This window comes from Protopterus annectens, chromosome 3.part1, assembly GCF_019279795.1.
Source record: "Protopterus annectens isolate FY-2018-M chromosome 3.part1, PAN1.0, whole genome shotgun sequence".
NCBI lineage: Eukaryota > Metazoa > Chordata > Ceratodontiformes > Protopteridae > Protopterus > Protopterus annectens.
The window spans coordinates 420,903,733-420,919,718 of NC_056732.1; the positions used below are offsets into that span (position 1 = coordinate 420,903,733).

At 40.8% G+C, this 15,986-nt stretch overlaps 1 protein-coding gene across 1 annotated transcript in view; it reads right to left on the minus strand.

Annotated features, from left to right (window-relative positions):
- PAXIP1 (PAX interacting protein 1) overlaps window positions 1-15,986 on the minus strand; it is a gene marked incomplete in the record, with an annotated part of 1,449,657 nt that overhangs the window by 577,813 nt on the left and 855,858 nt on the right. The window contains 1 exon segment of the mRNA XM_044066884.1: window positions 14,794-14,837. Within this exon segment, the coding sequence (XP_043922819.1) occupies window positions 14,794-14,837 (44 nt within the window).

Here is a 15,986-nt window from a genome sequence, read left to right on the forward strand (position 1 = left end):
GAATATAGGCATATGGACTGATCGGCTGCTAAAAGGCTTTGGCTTGGATGACACTTTCCCGAGAGCACAGTGGCTTCCTTCAGGGCACTGCCTATTGTCTAAGTAAGTGAAAGGGCTGACAGCTGCAAATGTGCTTCATCTGACCTGATATGTCACCTGCCCCCCCAAGATCCCTTCTCTTATAGGCACTTCTCCAATTTTTTTTTTTTAAGTGGGATGTTAGAGAATGACTTGGCTGATGCTATAGCAGACCTGAACAAGGCATGAAGCTGTTCATGATTCAAACAATCCTGGGGAAATGTTGCTCCCACTTCAAGATCTTCTGGCTGAAACCAGCACAGTGGCACATACATGACTCTGTGCTGCTCCCCGAACAAAAAGGAAAAAAAAACATTAAATGTGAAATCTTTAAACAGATTTGCTTTTTACAAGAAATGAACTTATGAACTTTAGAAAATGACATCTATCCCTGCACCCATAAAAACACTATTCAACAAACAAGCAACAGAAAATGTGAAAAAAAGGTGTGCTTATCTGTAATCTGGAATATAGGCTGAGCCAAGACTGAATGTTCATTACTGTCACCATCTGATAACATATTCTTATACTGCAGTGAAAGAGAATGGAAGATGGCTTGGGAGGACATCCCTCTTATACCAACAGGTTTGCAAATGTCCAGGTGAGAGGACATGCACTTCACCAGGAGGAAGAAAGGAAAAAACTCTGGAAGTTGGTCCTTTTGTGGCACAAGTCCCTAAAGTAAGCACTACTGCAACACCAAAAAATATGAAGAACACTTCTGTGGAGAAAGAGGAAGCCTCCTATTGTTTACACACTAAGGGATTGCTATGCACTCTTGAAATGTAAGCTTGTGTGGGCATAAAAATCAACAGTATGTGGGGAAGCACCTGCCAACTGTGGTGTTAGAAGGTAACAATCCCATAAACAGCCTGTGATGCAATCATCTGATACTTGTAGACCAAGTTCTTACTTGCATGGTCATGCCCCACTCGTGATGCAATCATCTGATACTTGTAGACCAAGCTCTTACTTGCATGGTCATGCCCCACCATAAATCTTACAAGCTTTAGAAATCCAATGCTGCAAGAGAGAAAAAAGTTCTGAATGTGTTAGGAGGACCTGACACAGCCTGCTCAATCTTACCAGCAAGTTTTGGCTTGGGTAAAGGGTGGAGGATGGTGGAGAATGGTGGAGAAGGCAGAAGAATATTCAGAGCTGAGCTCAAATTCTAAAACATGACATGGAGAGACAAAGGTCTACTCTGTACCAGACAACTAGATAACCATATGCTCAAGCACAGGATGGCTGGTGCCTGACCCATAGGATACAATCCAAAGGGTGGATGCAATGTATAATGACATGACAGGTGCAGTTTTTCCTCTGCTAAAGGTGAAACTCCCCATCAACAAAAGCCCAGAAGGCCAAAAAGGTGGTGAAATTCATAAGGAGGAAATCCCCATCAACAAAAGCCTAGGAGGCCAAAAGGTGGTGGAATTCATAAATGGCAGGTCTGTCCAATGCCCTGCTACTTGACTTTCCTCCTGTTTCAATTCTGGGTTCAAGCTAGGGTTCCTTCAGCCTATCCTTGCACTGTACAAGTTTCAGTGCAGCCACTCTGCAAATATCTGGGTAAGCTTTAACCTTGGTGAGTGACTCAGTTGAAGTACAGCAAAATGACTCAACTTTGTGCTTCTTCTCCAGGCAAAAGAGGCAGCTCCTTCCAGGGTTCTAGCTGATGAGTCAGTGGCCACAGTAACACTTTTCCAAAGGACACAAAGTAGTACTGAAAAACTCTGGGAGCAGTAACACAGAACTCTGAAGCATGGGTCTGGAAGCAAATTCTAGACATGGTTTGGTGACATTTCAGGTGCTCCAGTACAGGCTCACTTCCTGGTCACCAAAGCTGAAGCTCCAAGAAAAATTACTATGAAAAGTCTATCAGATGGGACATCCCACCTATTACACACTGGTGAAGGTTAGTTTAAGACCCAATGATCCTGATGAAAATTGGTATGCCAATTATGCAAAGATATCCTCCTCCCATAAGAAATGTGTTTCACTGTTGGAATAGTCAAAGAATATTTTTTAATGTCAAAAATACTTACGCTAAACAAATTTTTCTCCAGTTGTAAAGGGAGGAAGAAAATTAATCCAGGAGGGTCTGGGGTCTAGCAGACTTTAAAGTGCTACATAGAGGTATGAAAGCCACCTGGTAAACTTCAAGAGGTTCATGGTCCTCAGTGTGTTAAGGAAGAAACTACTTTGAGGTTATTTGCCATTCTATTCTGCCAGTACTTCACAATCTCCCAAATTGCCTTCTGCACTCTCAAGCCAAAAACCTGCTTTAAATCTATAAATCAAAAAAAGATATGGGGCAAAGTCTGTTCCCACACTGCATAGCCAAGCTATTCAATCAGAACTATATCCAGCCTCCATGTATTTAACTCCTTTCTCAAAGAGTTTCTCACTGATACATGGCTGTGCCCATGCACCTCGCACGTATGATCCACATCAACAAACACTTCACATTCATAGTAAAGTACAGTTTTGTACCTACCATAAATGTAGATGTTCGAAGATCCACATTGCTGCAGTCCTTACACTTGGATAGTCCGCTGTCCTCGGTCGGCCCGAATATCAAAGTATTAGGCTGACGTCGGTCAAGGCGCATAAGACTGACATCAGGACGTCAGGGTACATATGCGCATGACCGACGTCATATCCTCAGTCTTTTCTTGCCCCAGATGTCAGAAGACCCTAAACAAAAAGGTCAAAACCAAAAGACAACCAAAAAACAACCAAACACCTGTATACTAACTATATGTACAATATATACAAAATTCACACTATGTACAACCCAAACCACACAACCGCCTCTAACTACAGAGGGGAAGGAGGGAGGTAAATTGGACTGCAGCAATGTGGATCTTCGAACATCTACATTTATGGTAGGTACAAAACTGTACTATGTTCTTCATCTCACATTGCTGCAGTCCTTACACTTGGGTAGAATCCCAAAGCAGAGAAAAGGGAGGATGGCACAACTAAAAAGCAGTAGGAGCTGCCAAAATGCCCCGTAAAATTGCAGTGGCAAAACCAGCCCTCGATTTAGAGTAAAGAGGAAGGTGATAATGCTTAGAGAAAGTATGCACTGAACTCCAAGTAGCAGCCTCCAAAATATCTTTAGTTGCTACCCCCCCTTAGAAAGGCTGTAGAAGTGGCAGTAGCCCTAGTGGAATGAGGCCTAATCCCAGCTGGAATCTCCTTACCATGATGGGAATAACAGAAAGCAATACACAACACAATCCACTTAGAAATAGTTTGTTTTGACACAGGCTTGCCCTGAGAACTCAAAGCAAAAGAAACAAATAACTGCTGAGACTGCCTGAACCCTTTAGTTCTGCTCAAATAATATCGCAACTGCCTGTGTATATCCAAAGTGTGCAAAATCTTTTCCCCTTTATTTTGGGGGTTCGCATAAAAGGTAGGCAAATGAATAGTTTGGTTTAAAGCCACACTAGAAACCACTTTAGGCATAAAGGAGGGATTAGTACGCAAAGATACCCTATCCTTATGGAAAATTAAGAAAGGCTCAACTGCCATAAGGGCCTGTAATTCAGAAACCCTTCTCGCAGAGGTAATGGCCAACAAAAAAGCAGTCTTCCATGATAAATATTTCAACTCAGCAGTAGCTGCAGGCTCAAAAGGTTGTAGAGTGAGTTTCTCCAACACAAAATTGAGATCCCAAGCAGGAGTAGGAGCTCTCCGTGGGGTCTTATATTCTTTGCCCCTCTAAGGAATTGCTTAAACAAAGGATGAGAAAACAATGGTGGGTCACAGTCATAGTGAGCAGAAATTGCTGCAGCATGAATCTTAATAGAAGAGAAGGACAAGCCTTTGTCCAGTAACTCAGTAAGATATTGAAGAGCCACACTTAAATTAGGCTTAGAAACATCAAATGCTTTTGCTGCACTCCAAAATAAAAATCTCTTCCATTTATCTGCGTACACTTTCCTTGTACTAGGCCTTCTGGCCTCCAAAATAACATTCAAAACTTGCTGTGGAAGCTGAGACCCTCCAGGGTTTAAAACAGAATATGCCAGGCTGTCAGGTGAAGAGAGTGAAGTTTGACATTGAGTAAATGACTGTTCGCCTGAGACAGCAGGTGTGGAATCGAAGGTAAAGGCCATGGAGGCTCCTGTACCAAACTTCTCAGTAGTGGGTACCAGTGCTGTCGAGGCCAATCTGGAGCTATTAAAATCATCTTTGGCTTGTCCTGTCTGACCTTCAGAAGTACCTTTGGGAGGAGAGGCAGAGGTGGAAAGGCATACACATGAAGATTGCTCCAATTGAATGAAAGAGCATCCACTTTCCAGGCTGTGGGATGAAAATTTTTTGTGCAAAACTTTGGCAGCTGGTAGTTTAGTGGAGAAGCGAACAGATCTATGTCTGGAGTTCCCCATGACACTGTCAATTTCTGAAAAACTTGAGGATCCAATTTCCACTCGTGGGGATCCATTATTTGTCTGCTCAACACATCTGCTAAGGAGTTCTGTGCTCCCGGCAGAAACCTTGCCTGAAGATTTAGCTGTAAACTGAGAGCAGTCTCCCACAAAATCATTGCTTGTCTGCACAGAGGATAAGAATGTGTTCCCCTTGCTTGTTGATGTACCACATGACAGTTGTGTTGTCTGTTAGAATCAACACCTGCCCTGGAAGAAGTAAATCCTTGAAAGCTATTAATGCAAATTGGACTGCTAACATCTCCTTCAAGTTGATATGTAGATGTAGAAGTCTGGCAGGCCACATGTCTTGTATCCACTTTCCATTTAGATGAGCTCCCCAAGCTTTGTCTGAGGCATCTGTCGTTAGAATCTGACTTGCCTCTGGCCGGGTCACAGAGAGTCCCTTGTTTAGGTGACATTCCTGAGCCCACCACAAAAATTCCTTTTGAATGCAAGGTATTATCTGAATGACAGTGTCCATATCTTGGCAGTGCTGTGTCCATACATTTCTGAGATACCATTGTAGCTTCCTCATATGCAGTTTGGCATTGGGAAGCACCAGAATACAAGATGCCATGAACCCCAAGGCTTGAAGGACTGTCCTTGCAGTCAGCCTGGACTGATGAGACAATTGATGGAAGTAAAGAGAAAGATTCTTTTGTTTGTCCGGGGTCAAAAAGGCCATCTGGGATGCTGTATTCAGTCTCACACCCAGAAAGCACATGCCCTGAGAGGGTACTAGACTGGACATTATTTCGTTCACAGAATACCCCAGGCATCTTAGCACTGCTATCACATAATGTAGATGATGAAGAAGTTCGTCCTTTCCTTGAGCCAGAATCAGGCAATCGTCCAAATAAGGATAGATCTGTATTCCTCTTAGCCTGAAGAACTCTTAGCCTGAAGAAAGCTATCACTGGAGCCAGAACCTTCGTGAACACTCTGGGCGCAGTAGATAAGCCAAAGGGCAATGCAGAGAACTGATAATGAGAAGTCCCAGCCCGAAAACGCAGATACTTCCTGCAACTTAGCCTGATAGGAACATGAAGGTAAGCCTCCTTGAGATCCAGAGTCACCATCCAGTGATCTTTGCCCAGCAGAGGTAAAAGCTGCTGTAACGTCAACATTTTGAACTTGGGAATGTCCAGATAAGTGTTGAGGATAGATAAATCCAAAATTGGTCTCCACGTGTTCCCCTTCTTTGGTACTAGGAACAGGCGAGAATAAAATCCTAGGCCCACTTCTGACAGAGGGACCGGTTGTATGGCCCCTATTTGGAGCAGCAGAGAAATCTGTTTGTGAGCCTCTATTCTTTGCTGAGGAGGAACATCCGGCATGCCTTTGAAAGGAGGCAAGGTATGGAAATAAAACCTGTAACCTTGGTGTATGATATCCAATACCCATTTGTCTTGGGTAATTAAACTCCAATTTTCCTTGAAAAGTGCCAACCTTCCTCCCAAAGGTGCTGCCAGACGAGAAGGCTCTGGCAGCTGAAAAGGTAGGTCATTGTGTCTGTTTACGAAAGGACTGACCCCTACCCTCACCCGAAGACTGTGCAGGTGAACTCCCTGTTCTAGGCCTGAAAGAGCCCTGAGCTGTGCCCCTACCACGTCTAGACCTACCCCTAGACTGGGAATCATAAGAAGGATACGTCCACCCCTTGGTAGGCCAATTTCTGCTAAACTTCGGAGGCTGAACCTGCAAAAAATCTTTAACAGTCTGCATAGACTTAGCCTTGTCTTCCATTTTCTTTAAGACTGCCTCAACAGGTGAACCAAACAACACATCAGATTGTAAAGGAGCATCTAAAATCCTAGCCTTAACATGATCAGATAAATTCTGATCCCTCAGCCAGGCGTGCCTGCGAAGAACTGACCCAGTGGCAGCCACCCTAGACGAGGCCTGTACAGCATCAAAACCACATTGCAAAGAATGCTTACCCACCTGTTCAGAGACATGTACCAAATCTTGTAACTCTTTACACTCAATACCTTCCGCCAGATCATCTACCTTAGACTTCAACTGAGAAAGTAGATAGTTTTGGTATTTCAACATGTGAAACTGGCAATTCAGAGCCCTCATAGCTAGGGTGGAAGAAGTATAGACTTTCTTTCCCCATCTATCCAAAGCCCTGGCCTCTTTATCTGGAGGAACCGGATTTTTAACAACAGAAGCCGTAACACCCTTAGGCCCCTGACTAACAGTTTCTGGGCCCGCCCTAGGACTCTTAAAAAGATACTTATGAGCTTCAGGCACCCTATAATACCTATCCGGTTTAACAGGAGCAGGAGGCAAAGAATCAGGATTAAGAGAAGCCTCTGCAAACACATCCTCCACAACATCCAGAACAGGAGGTATAGCCAAAGGCCTATGCTGGGGTAAAAACAAAAATTCCCTAAGCCTTTTCCTGGAATCAGAAAAGTCCTGACCTTCCCACTTAAAATGCTCCCTCATGGAATGAAGAGTCTCTGAAAAAGAAAAATCCTCAGGAGGAGAAGCAGAAGGAGTAGAATCATCCACATCAGAATCAGAATAAGGAGAATACTCCTGCAAGTCTTCAGTCAAGACTCTGAAACATCTGAAGCCTGCTCAAAACTCCCCAACTCAGGTTCCACCCTAGGCCTCTTATCAGGAGGGGGCAAAGAACCTCTAATCAAAGTAATCAAATCTTCTGCCATTTTAAGCATATGCTTTTTGGGCACAGATCCTGAAGAACTAGGAGTGACACCAACTGAAGCTAAACCTGGCCTGCCTCTGGGAGAAGCCTTGGAAACAGAAGGAGAAGGCCTAACCACCCTAGGAAGGGAGGGGAGTACAGTAACCTGAGAAGCCCCCTCAGCCTGACCTGCCTCCTGAGAGGCCACATCCTGCAATAACAAGGTCTCCCCCTGGGACTCCAGAGAAACCTCCGGTGGAACCACCGGCTCCACCGACACCTCTAAAGAACCGGCGTCCGGTACGGACGACTCGTCTTGCCTGGGCTTAGCTGCTTTATCCTTGCGCTTCTTCGAAGAAGTGGACGCCGGAGCATCCGACGGCATATTATAATTGCACCGCTTCAAGACTAACCTGGCACAATCTAACCTTCTCTTAATAGTGCGCTTATTGAATCTAGCACAAAAGCGACACCCAACAATGTCGTGCTCAGGCCCTAAACAAGGAATACACAAAGTATGATAATCTCTATGCGGTATCTGTTTCCCACAAGAAATACAGTTATTCACTTTTTCTGACATCCGTAAACCACTGAGGCAAGAAAAATTAAAATATTCCCAACGGGTACTTAGCCAACTTTGCCTCTGTCTGAAACTCCGAATTCGAAAAATTTCCGGACCCCGAAGGGCACTTGCAACGCTGCTTCTGCATCGGACCATGCGGCAAAAAAGACTGAGGATATGACGTCGGTCATGCGCATATGTACCCTGACGTCCTGATGTCAGTCTTATGCGCCTTGACCGACGTCAGCCTAATACTTTGATATTCGGGCCGACCGAGGACAGCGGACTACCCAAGTGTAAGGACTGCAGCAATGTGAGATGAAGAACATCTGCTCATCATACTATCTGTACCTTTCAACACATGCTCTCTACCCACTCTTAGGATGGACTTATCTTCTTTTTTTTTTTAAATCCTAGCATAACATACTATATTTCTAATACTTTGTATATGCTGGTAATCATACTTGTTAATTTTATTGTTACATGGTGTCTTCTCAAGCTTTTTATTGTATCCTATGTATTCCACTGTCAGTGCAAGTATATGTTTTTTTTCTTCTTTTTTTTTTTTTAAACATCTATACTACTGTTTTAGTTGATGTTACGTAACTCTCTGGAGCTTTTATCCCCTGACCTCCACTGAAGATTTATTACTCAGTCAGACTTTTCCCAGTAAACAAATATCAATGAATAAATAAAAAAGGTGACAGTCAAAGGCCAAAAAGAAGCCTTCCTCCAACACTCTCAAATGAAGAAAAGGGCTAAGAGTATCCACAGCCAAGTTTGGTGATCTCATTATTATCAACAACAATGGTTCAACGTCAGAATGTACTAATGCCTTGGGTAGCAAACATCTTGGCTCATAATGTTAAAGTTTCCTATGGTAATTAAGCAAACAACAGATAAAACTGGAGATAAGCCCAACAAGGTGGGGCAATGCACCAGCCTGAAATGGAGAATCTCCTGAAATGTCTGTTTATTTTTATAAGATAGTAAGAGTCCTGGCATATGCATTCATCCTTCCTCAGCAGAATCAAAATGGACTGAACTGTGACCATCTGGAATTTTGTCTATTTTACAAACTGATTTAGATGATTTAGGTCCAAGATTGGCCTTGTATCTCCTGTCTTGTCTGGAAATAAAATGGACCTGGAAGAGACTGCAGATGCTAACTGGTCTGGTGGGACCTGCTGAATATGACTACTTTTCTAACAGCTTTTTGACTTCTGCTGTCATGTATTCCAGCTGTTTGGGTGGTACTAATGGAATCCATGCCTTAATCTGAAGAGGAGAAACAAAGGAACGGTGTATCCTCTGGTGATTATCCGTAACACCCATGAGTCTGAATGACCTGCCAAGCTTGAGGGTGTAGGGATAAGCTTCCCTGACTGTCTCCAGAATGCAGTAGCCAGAACCTTTAGGAGCACTGGAAGGATTTCTTGGAAAAAGACCCATAAAATCCTTGGTTTTGAGGACTACCCCCTGTCTTCTACTGGGGGGGGGGGTTGTCTGTTCACAGAAGTACTCTGATTAAATCCTTGTGGTTTCCTGAACCACATATTCTCTCCTCTTCAAGTTCTTCAGAGGATCCTCTGTGGAGTTGAGATGCAGATTCCTACAACAGACAGGGTTCTTACCATCCTGCTCATTTTTGGTGAGCTGCACTGGAATGTAAACACAAAAATGTCAGATAAAGATTGCAAGGCAGACAGCTGTGATTCCACAATTTTTTGGATATGTGATGGCAGATTACTAGACAAGGAATTGATGAGCTCTTTCCTCAATTCTTTCTGAAAGCATGTCATGTGAACAAGATAATTCAGCTCTCTAAGAGTAAAGGTCACTGAAGCGCAAGTCCATTTCCTGAATCTGTCCAGAGATTGTTGCTGAAGAGATCTCACTAGACACAGGAACAGACAGAATTCTCAATGACAATGACCTGCCCCAGTTCTGAAGATGACATCAGAACCAAGATGTCCAGAGTGGAAGCCCTGAAGGGAACAGATGAATCCAAAAGCTTTGGTGACGATCCATCCCTTCAGGCTCTGGCTCTGAAGCTTCAGCTCAGAGGCTCATCTCAATTTGACAAAGTAAGGGTTGAGTGAGAAAAAGGTACAGAGGGAGTCGAAGTGGAAAGCACTATCTGTGTCCATTTGGTTAGCCTGGGGATGCTCGAATCCAAGGGCTGCAGTTCTGAAGGTTGGACTCACGGGAGTCATCAACAGAAGGGTAGCTGGAGCTGCTTGGAGTGACCTGAGAGGAAGGAGACGAAAAGATCCACAACTGAATCTGCATTCAAAGAAACCTTTGCATCATCCTGTCAGCACTGGCCTTGGTGAGACTACTTGAAGTATGTACGGATTCAGACGAAGAGGCTACTAAAGAAGATTTGGACTGATGCATGTCCTGCAGAAAAGGTGAGTGTAGCCATGGACTAACAGGCTTCAGGGAAAAATGAAGAGGCAGAGGAGAGCAGATCTATGTACCCATCCAACAGTTTTTGAACTTTCAGTGCAGTGCCCAACAAAACTGATGGGTCGCGGGACCATTTCCTGATCTTCTTAAGCTCTTTTTCTGGAGTCTTGCTCTCAAACATCCCTGTCCTTGTTTTTATTTTTCCTACTATTTTGATCTAATTACTCAACCAAACTTGAATGAAGATGGAGAAGCAGATGGCTGGCTTGATTAGCCTGAAAGTACCGGCAAAAGGACTTTCAAAACTAACTTGTCTCTCTGGCCCTGAACTGCTCTGGTGCAAACTGATTTGTAAAAAACAGACTGTTTCACAAAAAATGCTTCAAACAACATCCACAGGGAATAAGTGAGGAACACAGGTTTATTCGTAAAGCGCTTTTCGTCGCTCAACGCTGAACTGCTCTGGTGCCAAAGGAAGCACGAGCTTTACACTGTGTCGAGATGGCCACATCCAAATAATACATGCAAAAGGAGTGGGGTCCTGTGTCGGTATCCTTTGACCACAATCTGAACACTTGTTAAAACTTTTTTCAGACATATTTGAGAATTCAATAAATTATCTCAATGTAAATCCAAGAATGCAAATATTTAAATAAATACCCAATTTTCTACGACTAGAAATGCAAAATCCAACTTACTAAATACCTACAACTGCAATGGAAAACACTAACACACAAAATCCTAAATTAGTAACACGTAAGACACGAAAAGCAACTAGCTAACTAACTTTCTCTTCTTTTTTTGAAAGAAAATTGGTGATCAATACCAAGTAGGCTATCAGGGTAGGTTAGAATGATATACTAACAGCAAAAAAGATATAAAACAGAAAATCCTAAACAACTTATCCCAGAGCAAATGAATGGAGATCAGAGTCCTCAGTCACATGGCTGTTCTGTATAGGTGGCAAACGAGATCAGAGGTGCTCTGGGGAAGAGAGAGAGGGAATTACGGGTAGGGTGGAGTCAGAATCCTGGATCCACAAGCTTGAAGGTTACGACACCAGATCAGAGTCGGAACTTCTGGATCCCAAAGGTCGAACTGGGTGAAAAAAGACAACATCTGATCAACTGAAAGTCCACCACAAGCACAATATCCTGTCCGAAATACACAAGTAAAATTTGAGTAACATTTTACAGAAACTTAAAACTTTTTCTCACAAAAATTTTACGCAAGTATAACATAAGAATTCCCTTAGAAATGCAAAGACAGACTAGTTCCTAGCAAAAAATATTTTTTCAGAAAAAATACCAATTTCCCTCACAAAATACTAGAAATAGGAAGGTTTTCCACAATGAAGACTTACCTGCTCAGCTCCTGAAGAATCGCTAACTGTTAAGTTAAAAATGGGGCCAGTGAAGAAGCATTCACTTTGGAGGTTTAAAAGCTCTGAAGCTTTTTGTACCCCAACTGTTTTTATATGAAGCTCTGTGAGAGCTCCTGACAACTGGAGTGCATGAAGGGTTCCCAAAGTTATGACAAGGTGGTTGGTGCAGGGGGTAAGACCCATACAGCCTAGGCTACTGTAATGGTGATCAATGTACTGAACATCTCACTTTTATTCATACTGACACAATATGTGATGAAACAGAGACTGAACACCTCTGTCTGTATCAGTCACAGTGATGCATAGTAACAGCAAATGGTTTGCAAATCTAACACTACGCTATCCAAATAAAAATATAAGGAGGTTTACATACCATCAAAAGCTCAGGATGCCGATGTCAAGGATGGCAACACTGGTACTCCAGGGACATATCCATGTAAGAACTGTAGTATGTGCCAATACATCACCACCATACAAGATTATCAACATCCACATGGACATTTCAACTTTTCACCAAGGATACAGACGAGTTGCAACACTAAGAAATTAATATACATGGCTAACTGCGCTCTCTGCCCAGCCTTCTACATTGGTCTTACCAAGAGGAGGCTGAGAAAGCGCATTTATAACCATGTCTATGACATTCGTAAACACCACGAATTGAATGCACTGGCCAAACATATAACCCTAAATCCCACACACCATTTCAAATTTAGAGTTTTACAAACTTTACACATTAGTCCTAGGATGGGTGACAACAGTAATGCCCTAGCGAAATTAGAGATGGAGTGGGTTTTCAGGTCAGGGGCACACAGAGACCCAGGAATTAATAATTATGTTACAGTTAAACCATTTCTAGAATAATTATATGCCATCTCTTCTTAATATTATGTATACATTCTTCTTTTATTATGCACATGCAGAATGTTCCTTCAAATATATACATGTTGAGAATCTGACAATAAAGGGAATTGTTGGGTGGAATTAGGTTTTAATAATGTGGTTCCATCCAGCTTCATGTATTGTTTGATATGACAAGGTTGTAAGAATCTGCACTAGAATTGATGGAAGCTTGAAGCCATTTATTTATTATTGTCTATTTTTGTCGAACCAGCTAGATTTTTAAGTAGACCAATCAATGTTTTTTTTTGAACATCCGAGCCATTTATATTCATATAAATTTGGGCCAGTATTAGGAATGATATCTGAAGAATATGTTTAAAGTTCATTGATAATATGGTTGATTGTTATATGGAAAGCCACATATTGATTTATATAATTTTATGTGTTATTTATATTTACATACCCCTATAGATACACGTTTATGTTAACCTTACTCAACTATGGAAAACATGATAGAGGTATACCTAATTTATTATGATCCATAGCAACATGTCCATATAACAGTTGTAAGATGACTGATATATTTGACATGTATTGTTTTGTATTTATGATTCTTCACATACAGGTTTTTAACTTTGTATACTGTTTGGCTATATCTGGCATAATTTTAATTTCATCAATCTTATCCTATTTATTTTTATTTATTAATTTTGAGTTTTTTATATCAATCAATTGATATTTATAATAATAAGAACTGTATAATATTAAATAATACAGGAGGAATATATGTTGCGTTTTTTAATCAATATAACACATTTCAAAGTGATCAGAAATATATAATATGTCATTATTATGATCAATTACATTTTCCCTGATTTGATCTCAAGTTAATTATGGATATTTCAAAATACATGGATGAATTTATACATAATAGTGAAGTCCGAAAAATGGTAAATGGAAGGAAGCTCTGAGTCTTTCGCTCAACTTTTAATGGGAAAAACTTTTCAATTTTAATTTTAGATGTGTTGTTTATTCAAACACCGAGTTATAAATATGACATCCTTGGTAGAAATCTAATGAAATCCAACAATGAATATGACAATAAGGGTAGATTCATGTAGCGTAGATTTCATACATGTTCCCACACAAGACATGAGATTAAAATTGTGACTTTACAACGGAACCCTGGATATGAAGTCAGTGATTAATTATCATGCAGACACTTAGGTGTAATTTTAGCTTTTGTGATTAGTTTATTCATGTATTCATTTATTGGTTCGTTTATCATGCACACTTGAAGGAAGTTTTTACGTTATTTATTTCATTTTTTAGTTTCTTTTGCATATGATATACTCATATGCAAAAATGGTGTTCATGGTGTATTGTTTCGTCTTATATGTATACTCTGAAGAAAGTTTTTATTTGACATATGATATATTTTCACATACTTTCCATGTATAAGTAGTATTTCTTGTGTATATATTTTAACAATCGTTTAAATTCAAGAGAAGCAAGATGTGATCTTAGTGTTCAGCCACTAGAGCACTTACTGCTCGGGATGTTTCCGTTAATGTTTTTAGCACAGTCTATATTAGATTGGGTCTTCATAAGACGTTATTGCCTACTTCGTGTTGAAGAATTATTATTACGAACAAGTAATAAAAAGGAAAATACAAGTGACATTAAGCAACTGGGGCAGGAGCGGAATGTACAGCGTTGATACCTTTAAATAAGTTAAAAGCTTTTTCTGTTAATTAATCAATCGTTCAATTGAGTAATTGTTTAATTTTAATAATAATTGGAAGCACTGACAGGTATAAAAGGAACAAGGATAGATAATTTAATTTATATCTGAAGAAGTGTGCAAGAAGCACGCGAAAGCGCTCATTCTTGTGTATGTCATCGTTTGGAATAAAGGATATTTTTGAAGAAACAAGTGCTCTCGTGGTGTATCCTGTTTAGTTACTCTTTGTGAAAATACTAGAAATAGGAAGGTTTTCCACAATGAGGACTTACCTGCTCAGCTCCTGAAGAATCGCTAACTGTTAAGTTAAAAATGGGGCCAGTGAAGAAGCATTCACTTTGGAGGTTTAAAAGCTCTGAAGCTTTTTGTACCCCAACTGTTTTTATATGAAGCTCTGTGAGAGCTCCTGACAACTGGAGTGCATGAAGGGTTCCCAAAGTTATGACAAGGTGGTTGGTGCAGGGGGTAAGACCCATACAGCCTAGGCTACTGTAATGGTGATCAATGTACTGAACATCTCACTTTTATTCATACTGACACAATATGTGATGAAACAGAGACTGAACACCTCTGTCTGTATCAGTCACAGTGATGCATAGTAACAGCAAATGGTTTGCAAATCTAACACTACGCTATCCAAATAAAAATATAAGGAGGTTTACATACCATCAAAAGCTCAGGAGAAATTTTCACTGGTACTCGCCACGCAGCTAGAGAGAGAGAGAGAAAACAAATAAACATGGAACATTATGCTGCAACTATGTTTAAACAATTAAACATTATTTCCTAATAGGACAGTAAATATTCTAATTTCAGTCTTGTAGTACTGAACTTATAATAAAAGCGACAAGCCTACACAAATCAGAAATTTATCAAAATGCTTAACAGGCTTTATTTCCACATACTGTAACCTTGAAAATAAGTCAGAAATGTTCCACACTTCTTTTCCACCATAAGATGCCTCAGTAAGGAAAACAATAGTGCCTAGCATTAGAAAGGGAAGCAACACATATGGCTTCCTATCTTTTGCTCTTCGAGTTCAAGTTTTTTTTTTTTTTGCACACAGCTACACCTTTAACAGACTAACACATTTTGAATTAGATTTCAGAAATAAAATAATTTCATTAACTTCCACTACAAGGAAATAGTATTAATAAAGGCAATTTCTAACAATGTTCACTGGTAGAAGCACAAGCCACTGACAGTGCCTTCTGAAGCTATGACCATATTCACCTTCCTCCTCCCCATTCTTTATATTTTTCACTGAAATTTTGCTATAGCAGTTTGCTAAAGTGGAAGAGCAATCTCCAGCAATACACCAAGCAACAATGGTAGCCTAGAGAGGAGCTTGAATGAAGAGCATCAAGGGGAGCTGATCAGTCCCAGACAGAAAACAAGGTAGCAGTCATCGATGATGGAAAATGAGAAAGGAGAGCTGTTTAGCAGAAAAAAAATTCTTACAATGTTTTAATTGTACTGCACGGTCTCGGACTTACCAGGTTCTTAAATTCTGAATGATTGCAGAACACTTGTGGAACAGTTGGTACACTAGTCTAGAACTATGTAAACTTATTATCAATAAAATTTAGGAGGCTTAAAAAGAAGTCCTGCAGAGTGGCTCTACAGCCCTTGGCTAATCAATTTGCCTGCTTTATACATGTGCAAAAAAGGCAAAAGGCTGCCCTAACTGGCAGATTAACAGTAATTTTAGCTATACAGTAAACCATACACTCTACTTGTGTCTATTTTTATGCAAGACATACTTCTCTCTCACCTGGAAAGCTCAAACAAATATAATGGAAAGTCCTCACTGTGATCCAGTGAATATTTGGAAGTCATCTTTAGAACAAATTTGGGTT